Source organism: Euprymna scolopes, chromosome 38, assembly GCF_053919585.1.
Source record: "Euprymna scolopes isolate OS-2025 chromosome 38, ASM5391958v1, whole genome shotgun sequence".
NCBI lineage: Eukaryota > Metazoa > Mollusca > Cephalopoda > Sepiida > Sepiolidae > Euprymna > Euprymna scolopes.
The window spans coordinates 9,921,898-9,944,926 of NC_136519.1; the positions used below are offsets into that span (position 1 = coordinate 9,921,898).

General features: G+C 32.1%; 1 protein-coding gene across 1 annotated transcript in view; it reads right to left on the bottom strand.

Annotated features, from left to right (window-relative positions):
* The window catches only part of LOC145263070 (integrin alpha-9-like), a 244,443-nt gene that overhangs the window by 59,780 nt on the left and 161,634 nt on the right, over positions 1-23,029 (bottom strand). The window contains exons 6-10 of the mRNA XM_080119934.1: positions 15,299-15,409; positions 10,769-10,857; positions 8,195-8,245; positions 4,831-4,968; positions 2,565-2,673 (exon numbers count right to left, since the gene is read on the bottom strand). Of these exons, the coding sequence (XP_079976060.1) occupies positions 2,565-2,673; positions 4,831-4,968; positions 8,195-8,245; positions 10,769-10,857; positions 15,299-15,409 (498 nt within the window). The remainder of the gene's footprint in view (positions 1-2,564; positions 2,674-4,830; positions 4,969-8,194; positions 8,246-10,768; positions 10,858-15,298; positions 15,410-23,029) is intronic.

Consider the following 23,029-nt stretch of genomic DNA (forward strand, 5'->3'; position numbering starts at 1 on the left):
GCAATATTTGGCACAAGGCCTGAAAAGTGGGAACCCCGCAGGCTCCCCTAAAGGAGGGGCACTCCTGCAATTTTAAAAATTGCCTGAGTAACCCCGTCGGCATTCCCCGGTCGGGGCGCCTCAGGCAGCAAGCAATAAACTTGCCCCACCGGAAAGCCCGGTGGCAAGGCCTGGGAGGGTGGACCTCCTAGGTATTACCCAGGCGGTGTACCTCAGTCCAACAGGTGCTGGGCCGGTTCCCGGCCCCTCACCTGTTGGGCTGAGTGTCAAGTGATGAATCCTTGATTTGTACTACCCTGTCTCCATGCAGCCGAAGCCACTAGGAGAAACATCCCATCATACAGGGGTATAATAGGGTAGATATTTATTTGCTGCCCACCTCAGCAAAATGTGGCACAAGGCTGGAAAGTGGGAACCCCACAGGCTCCTGCAATTTTAAAAATGATCCCACACAGTCGGGCGATTCTATTTATAAACGATGCTGCTAGGAACTGACGAATCAAATTAATTCACGTTCTGCTACCAACCAATCAGAAACCAGAATTGCTTCATAAATATTAAACCTTTTCTGTAGCAATTTCGCATGTTTTTTTCCGTCTCGACACGGTAAGAATATTTTGCTCTGTGGAACTGTCTACTGCAAACCAGTCACCTCAAGACTTGTGTGGAACAACAAACCATCGGAAACAGTTCTGTCTACTGCAAACCAGTCACCTCTCAAGACTTTTTTAGAACAACAAACCATAGGAAACTATTCAGAAACTAAACATGGCTTATACTTCTAGAATTTATAAAAACTATCAATACATATTAACTATTTTTAAAAAATATAAAGTAAACAAAAACATTAACAAAATATTTAATAAAAAAAGAAAAGAAATGAGCGTTTCTTATGTATGTGCTTTTATCACAATTACGTTACTATTTTTATCACTATATTTTATCATCATCATCTTTATCATCATCATCTCTTCTTCACTTCTTATAAAAGACGTTCCCAATGATTTTTCTGGTGCCTTTCCTTGGAGTCTGAGTGACAGTAAGTCTCCACAGTTATTCCAGCATTCTTATCCTATCATTATTGTAACTTAGCATTCTCGCATCAGCTGTTATCAGCGATTTCTCATTGATTGTAGCTTTACCTCTTCATGAGGGCTTTCCAGCGCTAAAAACACTGATTATCACTTTCTTGGTAACAGTCACTCTTAAGCTTTCCATAGCATTCCGACAAGCTTTTAACTAAACCTTACATCATTTTACAGGCAAATACTAAGTCAGAATCCAGCATCACTTTTGAACAACCCGTACGAACTACTTTGGACAGTGCTTCTAGACCACAAAGAAAAGCAACATTCTCAGTGCAGAGCTCTGATGTATTTCTACATTAACGTCACTAAAAGTCTTGTTAATTCTAATACAAATTTGAACATTTCTGTACATTGCTTGAACAATGTTCACCAACCACTTATTTGTCTAGTTTACAGAAAGCCAATCTAAGACCTGTCTTGACGCTGTCAAAAGCTTTATTCAGATTCAAATACAGGTTTTTCTTACCAAATTACTTCTATTACAAAAGGAGTCATATTTGAAAGCTAAGTATATAAAAGAATATAAACAATATTAAAAGGAATTTTCAATAATTTTCAGTTATATCAATTTTATTTGCCAACATAATGTGTTGTACAAAATGGTAGGTGTTGATGTTCACAATTTTCGAGAGTAGCATCTCTTCTTCAGGATGGAAATTAAAAAGAAATGTATACATCAGGTTAGCGAGACCTTTCTTTGTGTTGCAGACTGGCTGTCAAATCAATCTTAAGGATACGAGTTTTGATGAATATTAAGTATCAAAAAATTATTGTACATTTTTAATTTTTTTATGCATATAAATGATTAATTTTTGCGTATTATGCTTAAAGTGAGTACTTAGGAGTGTTATGACTGCTGCATTAGTGTCGTGTAATATTCTTTGGGGTAAAGTAGATGGTCTAGAGGAAGTCTGCGACACTGACTTCTGCAAATAACTAAATAAAAAAATAATACAGACAAAAGAAAAGCCTTGCTAAACAGTTGTATACGTTTCTTTTTATTTTCTACACTGAAGAAGAGATACTACTCTCGAAAATTAGAGACATCAACACCTACCATCTTGTGCGACACATTACGTTGTCAAATAAACATAACTTAATTGAAAATTATTGAAAATTTCTTTTAATATCATTATTATTTTTTATGTACTAACTTATATCCAGTGTTCCAATGAACTGCATTGATATACCCTTCAAACAACTCCTTTCACATTACGCACAATGTTTCAAGAAAACTACAACATCCTTATCTTATTTCTCTTGCATTTGTCTTAGGATAAATAGAGCACTGCTACTTTATCATTAAAGCCGTTACTAAATGTGCTGTCAATTCTAACACAGCTTTGAGCTTTTTCTGGATATTGAATAAGTGTCACGGCAGCTTATGCATGCGGCCTATAAATTTTAAAGCAGTTGTATGTAGAAGTCATTTATTCAGAGAGAAAAAAGTATTTTTGTCTGAAAGTCAACTCTTACCATCGAGACCATCTAGATTCAAATCTCCTATGTTTGCCACAGTCGTTCCAAAATGTGCCCCAGGAATATTATCACCAACAAGCACAATTTCATTTTCAAGAAAAGATCCCTGGAATGTAATAAAAATAATACATTAAAATTTCTACTACACAAAAAAAAACTAACACAAACACTTTTGTATCATAGCACAGAGCACGTGTGTGATACCACATGTGCTATCGCATTCGCCGAGATGAGGGAAAGAGAGGATTCACGAGTATAAAGAAATCGGTGCTTGTTCCGATTGGTACTTATGGTGATGAACAAAAATGAAAAACTTTTATCGTATGTACCTTCCTGTCATGGAATATGAAGATGGCATATTCCAAAAATCACAAAAATTAATCAAGTTTTTATTTTTAATTTTTTGGAAAACAAATTTGACGTTTTTTACCTCTAAGTGAAGGCTAAAGCCGTTCCAATATTCTTAAAATTTAGTTTTTAACTTATATAAAATTACCTTTCTAAAAAAATGTTTTTATAATTTCTAAAGTTATTTTTTAAAAAAACAAACAAAAAAATGCACGTTATGTTAATAAATTATTGTTTGGCTTAAACTTACGTTTCGGTTGTCTTTCCGACATTATCCAAAAACAAACAAAAAAATTGTCTGCCTTTGATTTTACCATCACAAGTACTTTTTTCATCCCTTATATGGACATGGAGTGAAATTCGATTTTCTTGAATAAAACAAACAAAAACTACTTGATTAAATTACATGATTTCTGAAATATTTTTTCGTTCCGTGACGTGTACATACATCATACAGACTTTTCCTGTATTTTCTTTAATTTTAATTGCCGCCATAAGTGCCAATTTGAATAAGCATCAAATAATTAAACAAAACAAAAACTCAAACACATTCTCTAAAAATCAGTTGCACTGTGTGTGTGTGTGTGTGTGTGTGTGTGTGAGAGAGAGAGAGAGACACACACACACACACACACACACACACACACACACACACACACTATCGACCCTCTACCTGCTAACGTCTGCATCTACATCATCTGCCGAGGTCATCTTCGTCAACTGATGTCAGCTCATCTTGATCTCCTAAAGCTCTTTCGATCTGGTCCAAGCCACAACCTACCTTCCACTATATCCATCTGAAAACTGTTCTCAACCATATCGCCAACTGTCGCAAACCCAAGACAGTCTGCAAATCGTACCCAACTGTTGTGGACTGTAGTCACAACTTCGTTAACAATCCTATTTTTGCTTTCTTTTGTGTTTCTTTCAATTGTTCTGCTAATAAATCTATTTCCTTTTTTTTTTTTTTTTTTTTTTACTTCCCAATATTTGTGGGGAGGGAACGTCGATGGTATCGCACATGCAATTGTCAGCATTTACAATTTACTTAATATCTTTCATTTAAAAATGTCCTAAAAAAAAAAAAAAAAAAAAAAAAAAAAAAAAGTAAGGATTTACGTTTCTAAATTTTTGAGATGTCGATTGATTATTCATATTATTTGGATTCTTCCGACTATTTTTCTCATCTTGATTTATTTTCACAATGTTTTGGTCGATGTAAACTTCGACCTGCTTCAGGTGTATTATGTTGAACTCAGGAATCTTTCTGATGAACTTTGGAATCTGCATGGAATTTCAAACAAACCCTTTATTTAATTCATTGGGGGTAGCATGCTCTTGTTCTATCAGCCATGACTAAGTTGACTAAGTCCTAAGTAAATCACAACTGTATTTTTGAGTGTAAAATTTAGTTATAAAGTTACACTCTTCTGGAAGTTGAAGGTTCAATCCTTAGTGCAGGTGACACTCTAAATAAAAGTACAAAATACACTTGGGGCTTCTATCCAATCATGGCTGATAGGACGAGAGCATGCTACCTCTGGATTAAATAAAAGGTTTCATTGTAAATTCTATGCAGATTCCCGATTTCGACAGAAAGATACACCTAAAGAAGGTTGGCGATTATATCAGTCAAAACATTGCAAAAATAGTACTCAAAATGAGAGCAATAGTCTGAAGGATCCAAACAGTTAGGATTTTTAGGTCCATGAATCTTGTGTTACTTTTATAATATGTATGTTTTTAATGTTTTCTTCTTTATTTACGTCATTTATTTATTTGCGTTATTTTCTCAAGTCTACTAAATAGCTTCCTTTTAAAATGTCCTTCAAATAAAAAAAAAAAAAAAGAGATTACAGTAGTTAGGATTTTCATGAATAAATGAAGTTACCCCCCCCCAAAAAAAAAAACATACCGATCCGGTACTGATTAAGATGTAAACCCGCCCTTCGTTGACTTTGTCGTATTCCATTGGTGCACCTACGACTAAATCGTCATTGCCATCTCCGGAAAAATCACCACTCGCCAGACTTGAACCAAATCCGCCACCATACTAAAATAAAAAAAAACAAAGAAAAATAAGAAAATAAATAAATAAATAAATAAAAAAAGAATCGCTAAATAAAATCTATATTATTTTCTTAATCTGTTTGTCTGTTCCACTTTTTCTTGGAACTTCTTAGGCCGTTCTGGCTGAAATTTTATACGGACCTTTGTTATGATAAGGTGCAGCGAACTAAGTTAGCTAGTATTCATTGGATGCACAGTTAGCGATTAATAGGGATTAGTCACCAAGATACCACATTTACTCTAGAAACTTGTTTAATTCAATCACACAACGAAATATTGAAGTATTCTATGTTTAGTGATCGAAAGACATCCAAACACAGTTATGTTTGAAACTTTAGTTGCATATTTATCTTATAAAATGTTTTTAATTAATATTTTGTATGAGGCTTTTGTAATTTTGTTCACTTATTTTCTTATCTAGTTTCGTTGATATTATTATTATTATTATTATTATTATTAGTAGTAGTAGTAGTAGTAGTAGTAATTAAAGCGATTTAATTAAAAAGGATAACAAACTGAACAGAAATTTCGGCGCTTCTACACTATTAGAACGAAATTTTTTAATCGATAAATGGAGTTTCGAGATAAACGGTTTCTGATTTTTTTTTGTCAATTCTAATAAATAAATATGTTAGCTTCCAAATTATGCAATCGAAATTACCCGAATTTTACTGAATTATTTTAAAAAAAAAAAAACACTAATCGTATTAGCAGGTAAAAAATTACGGCCATCTTGTTTTTATAAAATAAATCGAAATGGAAAATTACCTCAGTTTTGAACTCTTCTGTCTTACATAAGACAATACGATCGTTTTCTTCAAATTCTATTTTCTTCCGAAATTTCGTTCGTGCTTCAGATTAATTTGAAATCGTAATAACTTCCGATTAAGTTATAGAACTTGTATATTTACACACATACACGAAAACCTAGAGTATATAGGAATAGTTTGTTTTTATAAATAAACTGCATTGAACACAATAACTAATAATAACTGAATAGATGTTTATGTTTAAAACTAGTTTTATCCAATAAATATGTTGTTTTTTTGTTTATTTTAACGTGTATAATAATTACTATTATAAGAACCTTTTGTTAAATTGTTTTAGTTAGTTATTGATTTCAAATTGCTTTTCTTCAAAAACATCCGTTTTCTGTGATTCACCCTCTACTATGATGTATCTGTCCCCCTGCCAACAACGCCTGGTATTTCAAAATAACCACCTACCTAATACTGACCAAACTCGACGTTGCTTAACTTAAGTGACTTAATAAAAATTAATGTGTTAACGAGGTTATTATAAGAACCTTTACATTGCGATGAAAACAAACGAGAAAAAAACTTAAAATCACGCAATAAAAAATAAAATTTATATTTTTTAAACAACTTCAAGTCGTTAATTCTAATTTTTCTGTTTTGAATAATAAAATTTAAAAGTACAAAATCATTTAAAATTACTCATAAATAATTGTTTTGTTTGATGAATTGAACTTCCACTTTTTCGTTTCTTCATTTTTTTTTTTAAACGGAAATTTATTTTCATTTTTACGCTTATACAAAATAACCTCCCCCCCCCTTCGAATGTACCTAGCGTTGCCAGATCAGCTGTATGAAGATATTGCCTTCCGAGATGAAATTTACCTAACATTGATGTTTTTTGTTTTTCTACCTCCCTTTCGCAAAACTTAATTATGTCCTGCAAAAACAAAAACAACCACCCACCTTTTCCCCTCTTTTCCCTCTTCCCATTTCCCCTTTCTATCTCCCCCACTTCCTGACTGGTTTCCTAACTTAAAATGTTAATTAATGCTGTAACCCTTTTATCTCTCCCATTGAAAAACTCATTCATGTTCTGCAGGGAGGTAACCCCCCCCCCCAAAAAAAACAAACAAAAATCCCCCATAAAATCCACTATAAAACAACCAAACCAAACACTACAAACTAACGATTGAAGAATAAAAACCTTCTACAAAATTACTGGATGCAACATGAATATTATTTCCAAAATAAATGGATTCAGCATTAAATAACCCGAAAAGGGTTGATATGCCGTAAAACAACGAAACCAAACCTTGAATGTACATATAATCTATTATTAATGGTTACCATATAATGTCAAATTCTATACTAGCTCTGCTTAATAGGTGATTGCCACCCAGCATACACGCTGCTTCTTTGAGTCGTCTTATTCTCCACTATTATTGTCTATAACATTTAACCCTTATCCTCGAGTGGTCTCTGGGCCTTGATAAGTGGTGACGCCTATGTAAACCCCCCTCCCCCCCCCAAAAAAAACCCCAAAAACTTTGTTACACAAGGGTAGATGGTTTCACTTTTCCCTCCATATGTGGTTAGCCATACTCGACTTTTGAATATCTCTACGCATTATGACTTTTTGATGTTGTTCTAACCTTACTTTTAGTGAACGACATGTCTCATCTTTGTGTGGTTCTCCACAGTTACATGGAATTTCATACACACAGTTCTTAGTCATGATTTTTTTTCCATAGTGAGGTTGACTCAAAGATGCTTACAGAAAGTTAAGACGCTCCTGAATACTGTCCTCATGTCATATAAATGATATAGTTCTTGAATTTTTCTGACAAGCCCTTCATGTAGGGGATACAAACTATAGTGAGTTTTGAGGTGGTGTCCGGAATTCAAGCTCAACAAAAAGATTCCAGAGATACACTTGAAGAAGGTCGGAGGTTACATCGACCAAAACGTTATGAAAATAACACTCAAGATGAAACCAGTAGTCCGAAGAATCGAAATATGACGAGTAAATTTGTTTAAATTCTTCTCTTAATTTTACCTGCCCTAGGACGAGTATTTTAGCTATTTTTAACAGGTTACGAAGATAAACTTCTATTTACACAACAGTAGTTTTTGACAGGAAGCGTAAAATATCTCCAAATATTAAGTTGTGCAACAATAGTGATAAGACAGACGAATTTAAAAACAATTACATGGTGCAGAAATCTGGCAATGTCCGGGCCCAACTCCTTAACTGTATGCCCCAAAGACTCAAATTCTAGTACTGAGAAACATCACGAGAAAAGGAGAATAGTTTGAATATTAGATGTCCCCTCCCCCTTCCAATTCGGATGCTGCAACTTGATTGTAAAAAAAAAAAAAAAATTAAATGAGAAACTCCAAAATTCTAAACTCAATATAACCAAAGAGTAAATTTGTATATTTTTCTCTTACCTGAGATCCAGAGTAGCGTCCGATCAACATTTCTCCGGAATAAATGAGAACCTGTTGGCAAATTTATAAAAATATAAAATTAATTCGATCAAATAAAAATAAAAGATGAAACAATAATATTTAAAACCTAAGTAAAAAGAACAAAATTTTATCGGTGTTCTAAGCTACACAGAAATTCCTCTTGTTACCAGATTAAAGAGAAAGAACTTTGGTTTGAGTGAAAGACTTATTTGTTTTGAAACTTTTACATTGTAAGAGAACATGTAAGGAAAGCTACAGCTTGGTTGGGTTATATATTGGAACCCTATGCCAATAAGTAGAGAATGTTAACTAGTATGAATTTTGGCAAGGGCCACATTAGTACAATTCAGGAGGACTTCGTGGCAAACAGAAATAGACCCAGTGCAGCTGGCATGATTGAAATAGGGGGGATCAAGTGTTACCTCCCTAGACAAAACAGGTTATAAATGCAGGTGTCGAATGATATTACATAAAAATTATGTCGCATGTTTGAAGGATAGAACAGAGTTTTGAGCCAGCCAGACTAAAAAAGCAAGAGAGACAGGATGCTTCTGAAAATGTAGAGAGAATCTAAACGAATGTTACCCCAATGTCTGCCATCTGCATCTCTCAAGCCTTAAATTAGAAAAGAATAAACAAACAAGCAATCAGAATAAGATTGGTCTCTCCTCCCATAAACAACCCTTCTCTTAAATAAAACCTTTGCAACGCAACATGTCTCCATATTGTTTCTCATATACGAGTTTTATTTACTGATCAACAGCCGTTAGATTACCCAACCACACAGGAAACGGCCAATCATAAACGACAACAGAAAAAAAGAATGAAAGACCAACGTATGTAAAAGACTTTTTGTTGATTGTTCCTTATTCACTCACTGGCGATAATGCACGAGTGAACTATGCGTTTGTTGCAAATCACAGGACGTTTGTTGCAACTGACAAAGAACACATTACCTGAAAGTACTTCCTTAAACTCCTCGGCCTAATGTTCATAGGGAACATGAACTAAAATAGATACATTGGGAGCATTGCCAATACTGCTCTGAAGAAGAGTGGGCTCTCTCTACCTGCTAGAAAACTACTTACGTCTGAAAGTATCCTGTATCTCTATAAGGCCACCATTCGGCCATGTATGGAGTACTGTTATCACATTTGGGCTGGTGCATCTGCTACTTGTCTCTCACTCCTGGATAGGGTTCAAAACAGAGTCGCCAACCTGATAGGTTCTGAACTATCATATAGGCTTCAGCCTCTGTCCCATCGACAAACAGTCTGTTTATCGTTTGTTGGACATTTGAAAATGTTAGAGATAGAGAGAATGGTTGATGGAACATAGGTCAGAATAAATTACCTTAGCAGGTAAACGGAAGTTATGGGTATCATGCGAGTTCCTGAGAAGGGGAATTCTATCTTTTTGCTTGTGAACACTGACTTGAACAAAACAGTTATGCTAAAAAGGTGCAGATGGAGTGGGCACAGGATGTGAACTAAATAGTGTAAACACTCGTCTAGCTGTAACCACTATCAATAATTTCCCCCACTCTTTATCTGTGCCTAAACCTAAATGTAGATTCCATGAACAAAGCTTCTTTCTTAGAACTGCACGCCTGTGGAATTGTCTTCCGTTTTCCTGCTTTCTGGCTGACTACAATATGGTTGTGTTCAAGTCTAAAGTAAATAAGTTCTTGATGAGCCGTTCCATATAAGTTATTAAATTTACCAAATTTTCATTACTAATGATTACTATATTGGCCAATTTCTACTGTACACTCTTTAACCCTTATCCTTGAGTGGCCTCTGGGCCTTGATAATGTGGTGATGCCTTTGTAAAAAAAAAACAAAAAACAAAAAAAAAAACAATAAACCATCTCTAAAAGCATATCTATCTCTGGTTCTTGTAACTATCACTAATTAATCAATTTTGATCCAAATAATCTATGCAAGTTGATGAGATGATGATGAGGGGAGAGGAAGATGATTAGAGCATATATGGAAATTATGCAGATTCAGAGAAGCGACATTGTCACACCTGTTGCATCTTACATAATGTGACCCTCACTCTTTTTTCTTGTGGAGTCCAACGATAGCTGCTGTAAAAAGTGTGCAGATCACATTGTCAACTCTAGTCTCGAGGTGTGAGAAACATTCAGAGGTATCATTATCATTAAGCTTTTATAATCACGAGTCGCATCGTCCACTTGGTGTGGATTGCTAACCCATATGACTTATTCTTCCAATTCAGGGCAAGTTGGTTGATGGACGCCCAACTGCTGAGAGATATCCAATCAAAAACATTTTCTCTCCTTGGCTTTCCTCTGCCTCTTTTACCTTCTAACATACTTTCAAAGCATAACTTTGACAGACCAATCGTGGATCGTTTGAAACGGCCAAAAACTTTAAGGGTTTTACTTTTGATTTTATCAAACAGAGGATAGAGAAATAGTTTGACAGGATATTTTGATTTTTTTTGATCAGGCAATGTCCTGTAATGAAAGGCATAACGGGGTTTTAAGAGTTTATACAACAAATAAATTATAAGTATTATACTTACTTTTCCAAGTCCAAAGGTTGAGGGGCCCGGCCCACCAACAGCAATTTGAATATCCTTGAAAAAGAATCTGCCACTTGTGATGGAATAACCTGGAAAAAAAAAAAATTCATTCAATTTAGTGACACATACTGAATTGTGAAAGAAGGGTTGCATAATTCATAACCATACTCCTCTTGAATCGAAACTTGCTTGATTCCAATGGCAAGTAGAAATCTTGGATGAATGGAAGCAATACTGAGATGAGCGGAGAACACATAGCACTTGGTATTCCCAAATAGTCGCCCATTTTAGTACTGACCAGGTTTAACATTGCTTAACTTTGGTAATCTAATGGGAACTGGTGTGTCAACGTGATTATGCATGTAAAACTTTCAGAGTAACAACTTTTTTTCTACAAAAAAAAAAAAAAAAAAAAATGAAATAAAATTTCCTTTCTTTCAAGTTCCTAACATTAAATGGAATTTCCAGTTTTTTTTTTAAATATTGCTTATAAATAAGAATATTTGTAAACTTGTTTTTTTTTTTTTTTTTTTTTCAAATATATTTTTTAAATACACCCAATTACGTTCCTTTGATCAAGCTGAAAGATTGCTTCATTAATTACGCAAGTTATTAAATTTATTACATGTTAAAAATTCATGTTACATTCATTATTCATTATTTCTGAAAATATGTAAATAAATATATTTATTTGAAAAAAAAAAAAAAATGTATATATGCAATACATTCATAAAAGTAAATAAACATATTTATCTTTTAGACTGTTTCACAAGGGAGGAAGTCATTCCCGGAAGTTTGTCTCATGATAACAAAACAGATGTTATGCTATTCCCAAATCAGGAGATAATGCCCAGAAGGATGGTCTCATAAAAACAAAACAGATACTACACAACTCTATCATAACAAATAAACACATTTATTTGAAAAAAGTCATTTTACAAATATTTTTATGCATTATATTTAAATACAATATTGAAATGAAACTAATAAATTGTGGAATGTAATTGAATGGGGGGGGGCACTAAATTGACTAATACTGTCTACTTCCTATGACGTGTAATGACGTAGACACCAAGCAATGGTTCAAGTTAATATGCAAAATTGCCAAAAATTAAAATATAAAAAAAAAAAAAAAAAAAAATGAAAAAAAAATTTTTTTGATAATAAATTAAGATTTAGTTATCGCTTTTTAAAGTATTTTCTAAAATTAGAATTTTATTCAGCGGATTCACCGGGAATGTTATGTCAGGAAGTACGAAAAGTTCAAACCAAAATAATTTTTTTAAATGCATACGTATTCATTTTTCTTTCTGTATGGTCATGCTCAATAACATTTTGAATCAAAAGAAAAATGGATATCATGAATGGTGATAGAATTATCTGCCCTTGAAACATGGAATTACGAGGTTATTTTTTTTATTTATATTATTACTATTATTACTACTATTACTATTATTATTACTACTACTATTGTTATTACTATTACTACTACTATTGTTATTACTATTACTATTGTTATTACTATTACTACTACTATTACTACTATTACTACTACTATTATTATTACTAGTATTATAATTACTAGTATTATAATAATTACTATTATAATTACTAGTATTATTATTATGATTACTACTATTACTACTATTATTATTATTATTATTATTAAAAACTAGAATAACTGTAGTCAGCTAACGTACTTCCTAACTTCTGGCGAAGCGCTACCGGAAGCGGTGACAAGGTAAATAAGTTTAACTTTTATTGTTCTTCAGTATTATTATTGTGAAGCAATTTATTGAAATAAAATATAAGAAAAGGATATTATTGAAAAGTATACAATAAAAATAAACAAAATCAGATCAAAACAGTCTTCACTTGCACTTTTAATGACATTAAAAAGCAAAAGTTTATTTTATAAGAAATGTGTTTATGAAATTATAAAAATAAGTTGTTTTTTTACATTTTAAAAATAAGTTTTTTTTATTTGAATTTATATAATATGTTTATGAAAGTATAAAACTTAAACTATTGAAATCAAAATAACATTTCAAACATTATATTTCGACGTATAAGGCGACACCGTCAGATAAGACGAGGTACAAAACTGGAGCAAATTTTAATAAATCTGTTATATCAGTCGCATAAGACAATTGCTAAATCACGAAACCATGTTTGTTTAGTCTAGGCTAGAGATTGCAACATCCGGTATCTTATGAAATATTGGTTTTTAAAGATGATTTTTTTTTTAACTTTAAGAGTCGTCTTATATGCCGAAATATACGGTATATAAAAAACGTATCCAATACATAATATTCCCACCCAAAATAGTTTTAAAAGGTTTTAAATAGTTTTTTTTTTCAATAATTCTTGATTAAAATGAGATCATAAAAACTGGCGAATACAATAAAACCAAAAATAGTTCGGCTTAATATTATGTACGATTTACTTGTCAATAAAATAAACAGCAACAGAAAATCGACGGATGAAACAGATCAGGATTGAGAATCTAATTTATAAACAAACTAGCCTGGGTATCCAGCGTTGCCCGAGTGTTTGGAAGTGTATGTTGAGCAAGTAAAAAAAAAAAAAAAAAAAAGTGGTAGTAAGCAAGCAGGCTTGAACCCGTACCGTGAAGGACGAAAAGAACGTGAAAAAAAAAAAAAAAAAAAAAAAAAAAAACGTCTTTGCCGTTGCGTCTATTGTCAAACCGGAAGCGGCGAAGGTTTAAATTAAGGCTAGTCAATCGAAAAGAGGGGGATGACTTTTGAAAATATCTGCGAAAAAAGTGTCCCCTCCCTGTAGAAAAGTGCCCAGTTGAGGGTGAAGAATTAATGTTTTTAGCCAAATTCTTCGATATTTGTCGTCCGAAGCTTGTGAAAATCCGTCGCCTCTGTCGAAAGTTCTAGGCAGACGTACATACATTTAAACAGTCAGGTGGGATTTATATAGGTGTTACTTATAAGTGTTCTAGAGGTTGGTGTAATATGTTTATTGTAGACTAGCATGGCTGCCCGACTTTGCCTGCTCGTAAAATACACTTAAATATAATCTAAGTCATACGGATTTCATATTTATTATTACAGAGCCAATTCCCTAGAAAATATTATTTTATACTTAATATATATAGTACTGATTTCATAAAACAAAATGACTTGGGTACCATCAACTAGAATTGAAACCAAAATATTAAGCGCTCTAGCCACATCTTCCACCATTTGAGTTATCGATAGATGAATAAAAAAGATTTAAAAATGAACCACTTCAAGCTATGAATGAATTTGCGTATGCGGAAAACTAATACAAATATGTCAGCAACTTGAAATGAACATTTTGCATTTCAATTTGCCGACATATTTCTGTATGCGTTATTCATCCATCCAGATTTTACTTGTTATAAACCATCCTTGGTGTATGAACATGCAACTATATACACATACCCGGCTGTATAACAATCTCTTGCGTTTTGTTCACTGAGTATATTTGCCAGGTAGATTTTTAAATTCTTTTTCACGAGTCCAGTTGCTCCTATAATTACTGGAATGATAGAGATCTTCCTAAAATTCCAATTTCTTTTCATGTCATAAGAACTTGGTATTTCATTATCTTTTCTCTCTCAGCACTGTTTAATCCACCATCATTGGGGACACTAACTTCTACTAAGGTTGCTTCTTTCTCCTTGTCCCATATCACTGTCAGATTAAATAGCTATGTTTTCAAGGTGCATGACTGCAAGGATTACATAGTAAATAATGGATGGTGTATAACTTATTTCCGACTTTTCTTCCTGGTAAACATGTCCCCAGATTTGCTGCTTCATTTGATATTCAACTTTTTGCTGATGGTCCAGTGGAGATATTTAAACAGTCCATTGTGTCGCATTGTATAGTAGCTGTCTCCTAGCAGAACCTTACAGCTGGTTGATTCTCCTTTCATGATGCTAGTGTACCATTTTGAGGTTTAGATTTTGGAACCTGGTTCGATATTGTCCGGTGCTAACAATAGTGACATGCTACTAGTGTCAGTAGTAGTAGTAAAAACATTCATCAGTACAAAGTTTATTTCAATTTTGCAGCTTTGGTAAAAAGAATTTGAAAAAAAAAAAACCATCTATGCAAAACAATCTATAGATCGTTTAAAAAGTGGTCATGCTTATCTGACGAAGTAACCATCTGTCACACACACACACACCCATTTGTACTCGCATCACACACTAACTCAACTTCTTTCTAAACATGTTTTGTACTTTAATAAATAACTCCCATATTTTATAGAATGGTCAATTCTTAAAACAGAATTTTATAGACCAACATCTAGGGATTGTAATCTGTATATAACAGCAATATTATCTATTATGAAAATTAAAACTAATCTACTCAATAAGAAATCAGAAATCATATCGACTTGTTGGCATAAAGAAAATTTAAATATGATTAATTTAAGGTAAATTAAGGCTAACTCAAACTTAATAATAAAAAATGACTTAACCCATTTGGTGTTAATTGATCAGAATATTTCGTTAAATATACTCACCAACCATGGAATCTTCATATCCTTCTTGGGAATAAATTTTGTGGTGGGTCTTATCGGAATAATCAACAATCTTAAATTTATCACTCCCAATATCTTTTATGACAAAACCACCTGCAAAAAAAGAATGAAATTCTCACTTGAAATATCTTATTACAAAAATTAAAAAAAACGGAAAAAATAAAAAAAAAACGGAAAAAATAAAAAAAAAACGGAAAAAATAAAAAAAAAACGGAAAAAATAAAAAAAAAACGGAAAAAATAAAAAAAAAACGGAAAAAATAAAAAAAAACGGAAAAAATAAAAAAAAAACGGAAAAAATAAAAAAAAAACGGAAAAAATAAAAAAAAACGGAAAAAATAAAAAAAAAACGGAAAAAATAAAAAAAAAACGGAAAAAATAAAAAAAAAACGGAAAAAATAAAAAAAAAACGGAAAAAATAAAAAAAAAACGGAAAAAATAAAAAAAAACGGAAAAAATAAAAACAAAACGGAAAAAATAAAAAAAAAACGGAAAAAATAAAAAAACGGAAAAAATAAAAAACGGAAAAAATAAAAAAAAACGGAAAAAATAAAAAAACGGAAAAAATAAAAAAACGGAAAAAATAAAAAACGGAAAAAAATTTACAAAGAAACGAAAAATAAGAAACGAAAAATAAGAAACGAAAAATAAGAAACGAAAAATAAGAAACGAAAAATAAGAAACGAAAAATAAGAAACGAAAAATAAGAAACGAAAAATAAGAAACGAAAAATAAGAAACGAAAAATAAGAAACGAAAAATAAGAAACGAAAAATAAGAAACGAAAAATAAGAAACGAAAAATAAGAAACGAAAAATAAGAAACGAAAAATAAGAAACGAAAAATAAGAAACGAAAAATAAGAAACGAAAAATAAAAAACGAAAAATAAAAAACGAAAAAAACACAAACTAAAAATGCACAAATCAACATGCGAATTGATCAGATGTGAGAGATTTAGACTTCCGGTATTTATTTCTTTCTCACTGCAGGAAGATATGGCACAAGACTAGAAGGTAGGGAGCATTAAGCTAGCACCCCTAAAGAAAGGGGCACACTGGTTTATTAGAATATTTTAAAACTCTTATTCATCCTAACCAAGGCATATTGCCACTTGGAAGTAAGGTGCTACTGTTTGGGACCATATCTACAGATACTATGTAAGAAGATGAGCAAGCATCTGTTCACATTACGTTTAAACTTCTGCATGTCATTACAGTTAGGCAGGAGGAACAGAATTCGAAAGTCTAGACTTTCTGGCATCTATGAATCTCTATAGTAAAGGATGGGATTGCCAGTTGGAGCGCCTCAGGCAGTTAGCAATAAACTCGTCCCCATAGAGGGAAGGCAAGGCCTGAGAGGGTGCATTTCCTTGGACTACTTAGGACTAATACTCCATCCCAGCAGATAATAGGCCACTGGAATGGCCCAGTTTCTGCTAGAATGATATACGAGGTGCCTTCAATAAGTTGCCAGACTTTTTTTGTACAAGCATTTAAACTTGTTGCAGACTCATGAAAATTCAACATCTTATGAGATGGCTGACCAATTTTTATGATTTCACATTCAAATGAACAGCTACAGCAGGAATTCTAACACATCCTACTAAAGCCTGATTGTCACAACTAGTGAATTTCAAAAATACAATCTGGACAGGAGGACACTTTAGAAGAACGATATGCAATAAAATTTTACTTTAAACTTTGACAAAAATACCACAGAAACGTATGGAATACTTCAGACTGCTTTTAGACCATCTTGCATGAATCGAGTATCAGTATTGAGTGGCATAAGAGATTCAAGGAGGGCAGGTAGTCTGTGAGGGATGATGAGAGGCGTGGGAAGAGTAAGTCAGAATACCAGAGTTGATTGACCAAATAAAGAATCTCATGGATAAGGACTGTCATGTGTCTACAGAGACAATAAGTGCACAGTTCGATGTCAGTGTGGGAACTGTACCAAAATTATTCACAAGGAACTGAAGATGCAGAAGATTTGCGCAAAGTTTGTCCTAAGGGTATTCAGAGAAGATCAGACTATTTGACCAAGATGGGCATCAAGACAGTTCCTCGCCCTCCCTATAGTGAAGACCTTGCTCCCTGTGACTTTTGGTTACTTCATAAGCTCAAGGAAAGCTTCAGAGGCTGTCATTATAAGACAATTGAGGAAAGGAAAGTGGCTGTGATGAGAGTCATTGACATGCTGACACAAGAGGATTTCCATGGTACCTTCTAGATGTTGTTGGAATGGTACAAGTATATTGCAGCCGGAGGAGATTACTTCGAAGGGGACTAGAGTTTCATGTGTATACTATCAATAAAATTGCCCATACAAAAAATGTCTGGAAACTTATTGAAGGCACTTCGTATTTCAGTCAGAGTCTGAGCAACAGCAGCTGCTCCAAGACTAAAAGCAGTTCAGGACAAGTTGAAAAAGGACAGCTGACAGTACTTTTTATTTTCCCCAGTTGAGATAAACAATAGAATGAACAAGCAAGCTGTACATACTCAGCATTGCCCGGGAGTAAAATTTAAAAAAAAACAAAAAAAAACGATTTGTTTACAAAGAAACGAAAATTAATGTTGGTGAATTCAATCAAATTATTTTGCGAAATAGTAATTTGTTAAAAGTTCGGTTTAATACTTCGCATTAATCAATTAATGGTTAATGTGTAATTAATGTGGGAGCGAGAAACACACATGCTTAAAATTTCATAATTTAATACATACATATTTTTTTTTTTTTTTTTTTTTTTTTTTAAACTCGAGCAAAAAATCTTGGTATAATTACACAAGATAGCTTCCCTTTAATCTGTTTCGGCGAGTAAAAGAAAATGTCTACTAACAGTTTTATTAGCTGCAATAAGTATTTAAGTGAAATGAGATATTCATGCCAATTACAGTGGATGAAAAAGAAAACACGAAAATATAAGCTAGCTGGAATTAAATATTTATGTCAAGTGGATTGCTATTCAGGCCTAACATTAAAATCCGACAGGATAACTTTGTTATATGGCAATGTCTGAAGTTTCCTTATAAAAGAAAGATAATTAGATTACAAATCTATTCATATGTAAACTTCTCCAGAAGACAATGGAAATAGCTAAGCAGAATCTAGAAATCGGTAAAATCGATTGGAATTAAAATTGTGTCATTTAAAAAAAATAGGAAACTAGATCTTTTTATTACAATAAAATGAAGTATCTAGTTTGTAAGAATGAAGATATCGATGACAAAATCTACAAACTGTTTCTAAATTTTTGAGATGAGGATTGATTATTTGTATTGTTTGGATTCTTCAGACTACCATTCTCATCTTGAGTGTTATTTTCGCAACGTTTCGGTGGATATAACCTCCAACCTTCCTTAGAGTCATCTTGTCGGACTCGGGAATGCTTCTGTACAACTCTAGAATCTGCACATATTTCAAACGAACAAAGACTCGTGATGTAGTGGATTTGGTAAAATTCAGTAGTAAAAGCTACTCTTCTAGAGGTTAAAGGTTCAATCCTGAGTGTGGGCGACACTCAAAATACAATTGCAGATTACTTAAAACTTCTACTTAGTCATGGCCGACGGAATGAGAGTATACTAACCCCGTTGATTAAATAAAGCATTTCATTCAAAATTCTTTACAGATTCCAGAGTTTGACAAGCTAAACCTGCAGAAGGTTGGAGGTTACATCGGCTGAAACGTTCTGACAATAACACTCAAGATGAGAAAAGTAGTTCGAAAAATCCAAATAATTCGGGATCGGCTGTTATATTGTTAGTCAATTTTCTTTTTAATTTAAAAAAAACTGCTTCCGTGACAAAAATAAAAAAATTCTTCCTCGTGTTCATTTTTTGAAGTGCTGACATCCAGAGACTAAAGCTAAGAATTATTTGGAAATGATAAAATTTCTGAGGCGGAAATCTGGAAGTTGAATTAATTGGGATTTTTATTTAACAAAAATCTTAGAAAATTTGATATCTTGGAAAGGAAAACGGTAATGTCACTTGAGAGAGACCAAATGTCTGGGATAGATTAAAAATGGTAGATGCACGAATCGGAAAGTAATAAAAAATAAAACCAATACAATTCCCCAAACAATTTTCCAATAAAGAAAAAGAGATATAAAAAGAAATAAAATAACAAACTAAAAGTACATTGAGAAAAAACTCATAAACGAAAACTAGTAAAACAGCACTTAGAAAAAAGAGAAATGAAACATTTCATATGTTCTTCGGCATATCAGTCCTTTCAGCTTATGTAATGCAGAACTACATGCTTATTGAAACGTTTAGTTGAATACAAGTTGTTATTTTGAAGCAATTTCCATTCTTAAAAATCTTAAATTTTTTTAAAACGTTTCTTTACTCCAGCCATGTAAATGATTATTAGTACAGGGTGTCCGCTCCCACCAAAAAAACGGGTCCCAACTATAATTAGGCCCCGTTTCTTAGTGTTTTGTCCGAATGAAATGAAACTTTGGTCATAACTAGTTTATTATATTCAAAACATCACATCAAAACACTAGGGTTTTTGGCTTTTTATTCTCCGTTGACTGCAAAATGCCCAGAAAAACAATTGAATGCCCTGTTTTTTTGGGTCACCCTGTATGAACCTTTATTATTGATATAAATACAATATCTGCAAGCATATCGAGGTCTTAGTTTGATCAAAATCTTATTTCGGTTTTGATTAATATATATATATATATATATATATATATATATATATATATATATAATACACACACGCATATATATATAAGGCAGTATTTTTTTTCATTTAAGCAAATATTGTTGAACATAAAAGAATTCTATATTTTTCAATTTTTGTGTTAAAATAAAACAATAAATATGTTCCATATGTATCACTAACGTTTCAGGTTCTTCACTGAATCATCTTTCGGTAACGAAAACAAATGAACAAAAAAGTTGGACAAAAACATGAGAATTAAAAAAAATAAACAAACAAACAAACAAACAAACAAACAAACAAACAAACAAACAAACAAACAAACAAAAAAAACATCCGAGAATGTGCATGTGAAATTAGACACCAAAAGAACAAACCAGGGCAGTTACAAGATGCCCGGTTAGTCAGCAAGACAGGGTGGTGGCAGTAAAACCAATGTTATTATTGTGAAAGTTGTATTATTCCAAAGAGTATTTGAACTTATGTTTAACATTGGTTCTTTCTAAAGTGTTGTGAATTGGAGTGCAGTTATTTTATTTTTTACTACAATGTTTTGCATTTTACATTTCTTCTAAATAATTAGTCTAATTTTATTGTTATTGTCAATTGAGATATCTCTCTCTCATATATATATATATATATATATATATATATATTATATGATATGATATAAATATACACTGATATAATTATATCAGTGTATAATATTTTTATGGATTGTTCTTGTAATCTAAAGTTTTGTTGGATTTGATTGCAATAGTATAGGATAATATAATCTGAGTTATAGTATTGGATATCATTATTTGCGGTAGTATTTTTTAAAGTTTTGATCCATTCATTTTATTTGCTCATCCAATGCACAATTAAAATGTAATCTAGCGTTCTTGAATGAATCTCATATGATTTATCAGGTTTAGGAATATCTTGGCTCACATAAAAAAAAACAGCTCCCTCACCAAAAGTTTTAGTCCTACAGAGTTGAAGCAAATACAGAAGGCAAGTTGTTTTATTATGAACGCAATCTTAGCCCCATTGTAATGATCACACACACACGCACACATTCACTGCAACTTTACAGCTCCAAAAATGTGCAAATATGATAAAATTTTATGTAAGGCTATTGTGTTATTTTATTTATTTATTTATTTTTTTTTGCATGAAACAAAACTAATGTTAAGAAATCAATAGTTTAATAATTATAATGTAGATACATATAATTGTTTACCTGGAAGCTGTAAAAGATAAAATATTCACACTTGTTTTTTAAGAGCTTAAGCTATTTAGGTAAATAAAGGATAAAGCTATCATTTAATAAATACTTCGAGCTGGAATAAGTATTATTATATTTATGCAAACAGAAGAAAATCAAATTAGTAGTCAGAAGGATCTGACTTTGAAAGTTCGATTCACTTAATTCTATATAATAATCTCTTCTGATGAGAAGCATTAAGTTTCGAAATCTAAATAGCTCACATGTTTTTCTTTATCGCTTTGGTGATGAAATAAACTTTATTTAACTGAATTGCCATCAATTTATATATATATATATATATATATATATATATATATATATATATATATATATATAAAGGAGATTAGAACAATAGTCTAAAGAGCAGAGTGTATTTTAATGTAATAGTAAAATTATTAATTTAATTAAAATACAGGAAAAGAAAAAGTGCTCGTTGTAATTTAGATATATAATAAGCTCGATAGGTAAATATCCTAGAGCTAATTTAATATTCAGTAATGTGATTGATAATTTAAAATTCAAATTAGAATTAAATTAAAAATCTATTTCACAAGAAGGAACAACAACAAAATCAATCATTTGTACGATCGTTTCAGAAAACAATGTTTTTATTGTGGTAGAAAACATTGTTTTCCGAAACGATCGTACACATTATTGATTTTGTTGTTCCTTCTTGTGAAACGGGTTTTTAATTTAATTCTAATTTGAATTTTAAATTATCAATCACATTACTGAATATATATTTCATTATGAGCTAAGACGTTAAAAAATATAGGCATTTACTGAAATTAAAAGAAAAAAAACAATGACCACTTCTTTCCTTTGGTCATTTGAATGCAACCAGCTAATTATATATATATATACACACTTCTGCTAAAAAAATGTATGACCACTTGAAAATTTTTAAAAAGAAACTTTTTTTTTTTAAAGATAGATTTTAAACTCCTGCCACTTAAGATTCCCAATACTACAACCGAAAAGGTTATGAAAAAAAAAAGCTACGTTCCAAGCATTTAATTCAGAAATTTACATTTTTATAAAATGAGGCACTTGATAAAAATAAAAAAAGACCAGGGGTATAAATTGTTTTTTAGTTCAGTTACGGATAAGTAATCACTATGCAAAGGTATCACCATGCCTAAAACAAGCAAACTTACCGAAGTTTAGCATGCTCGAATTGTAGATTTCCATAAGCAAGGTTTACTTTTTATTTTTTTTTTACATGGAGGTCCCCACTTATTAAGGCCCGGAAGCCACTCGGGGATAAGGGTTATTGCAATCAATAATATAATCAATGAGATAGCATCGTTAATATTGGAGATTTGATAAAGTGTCTTAAGGGGGTGATTCATCAGGAATTTGCTTATGTTGGACTTGAAGACATCCAAGTTGTAGTTTGTCATGGCAAGCGATCGCAGCTAAGGTAAATCGCAGTAAAACTGATTTGCAACTTTCTAAACAACAGTGAGAATTGTGATAAAGCAAAATCCACAAAAAGACCCCCTAAAAATATCTAATATGAAGTATATTTAGTTTAATTTAGTTATGTGAAAAAGGGCCAAAGTGAGGTGGAAACACTTCGGGATTTGTATTAAAGTTTGATATCAATTAATAAACATTCCCCAATTTAAAGTTTTATTTTTTTCGGGGAGTATTTAAATGATTTTTAGAGGGCTTACGAAAAAGCAAAACTTTCAAATATTTCAGATTTGCATTAAATTTCATTCATAGTTATTAGACACCAACTAAGCAAGATTCCCTGAATTTAGAGTTCTTAAGATC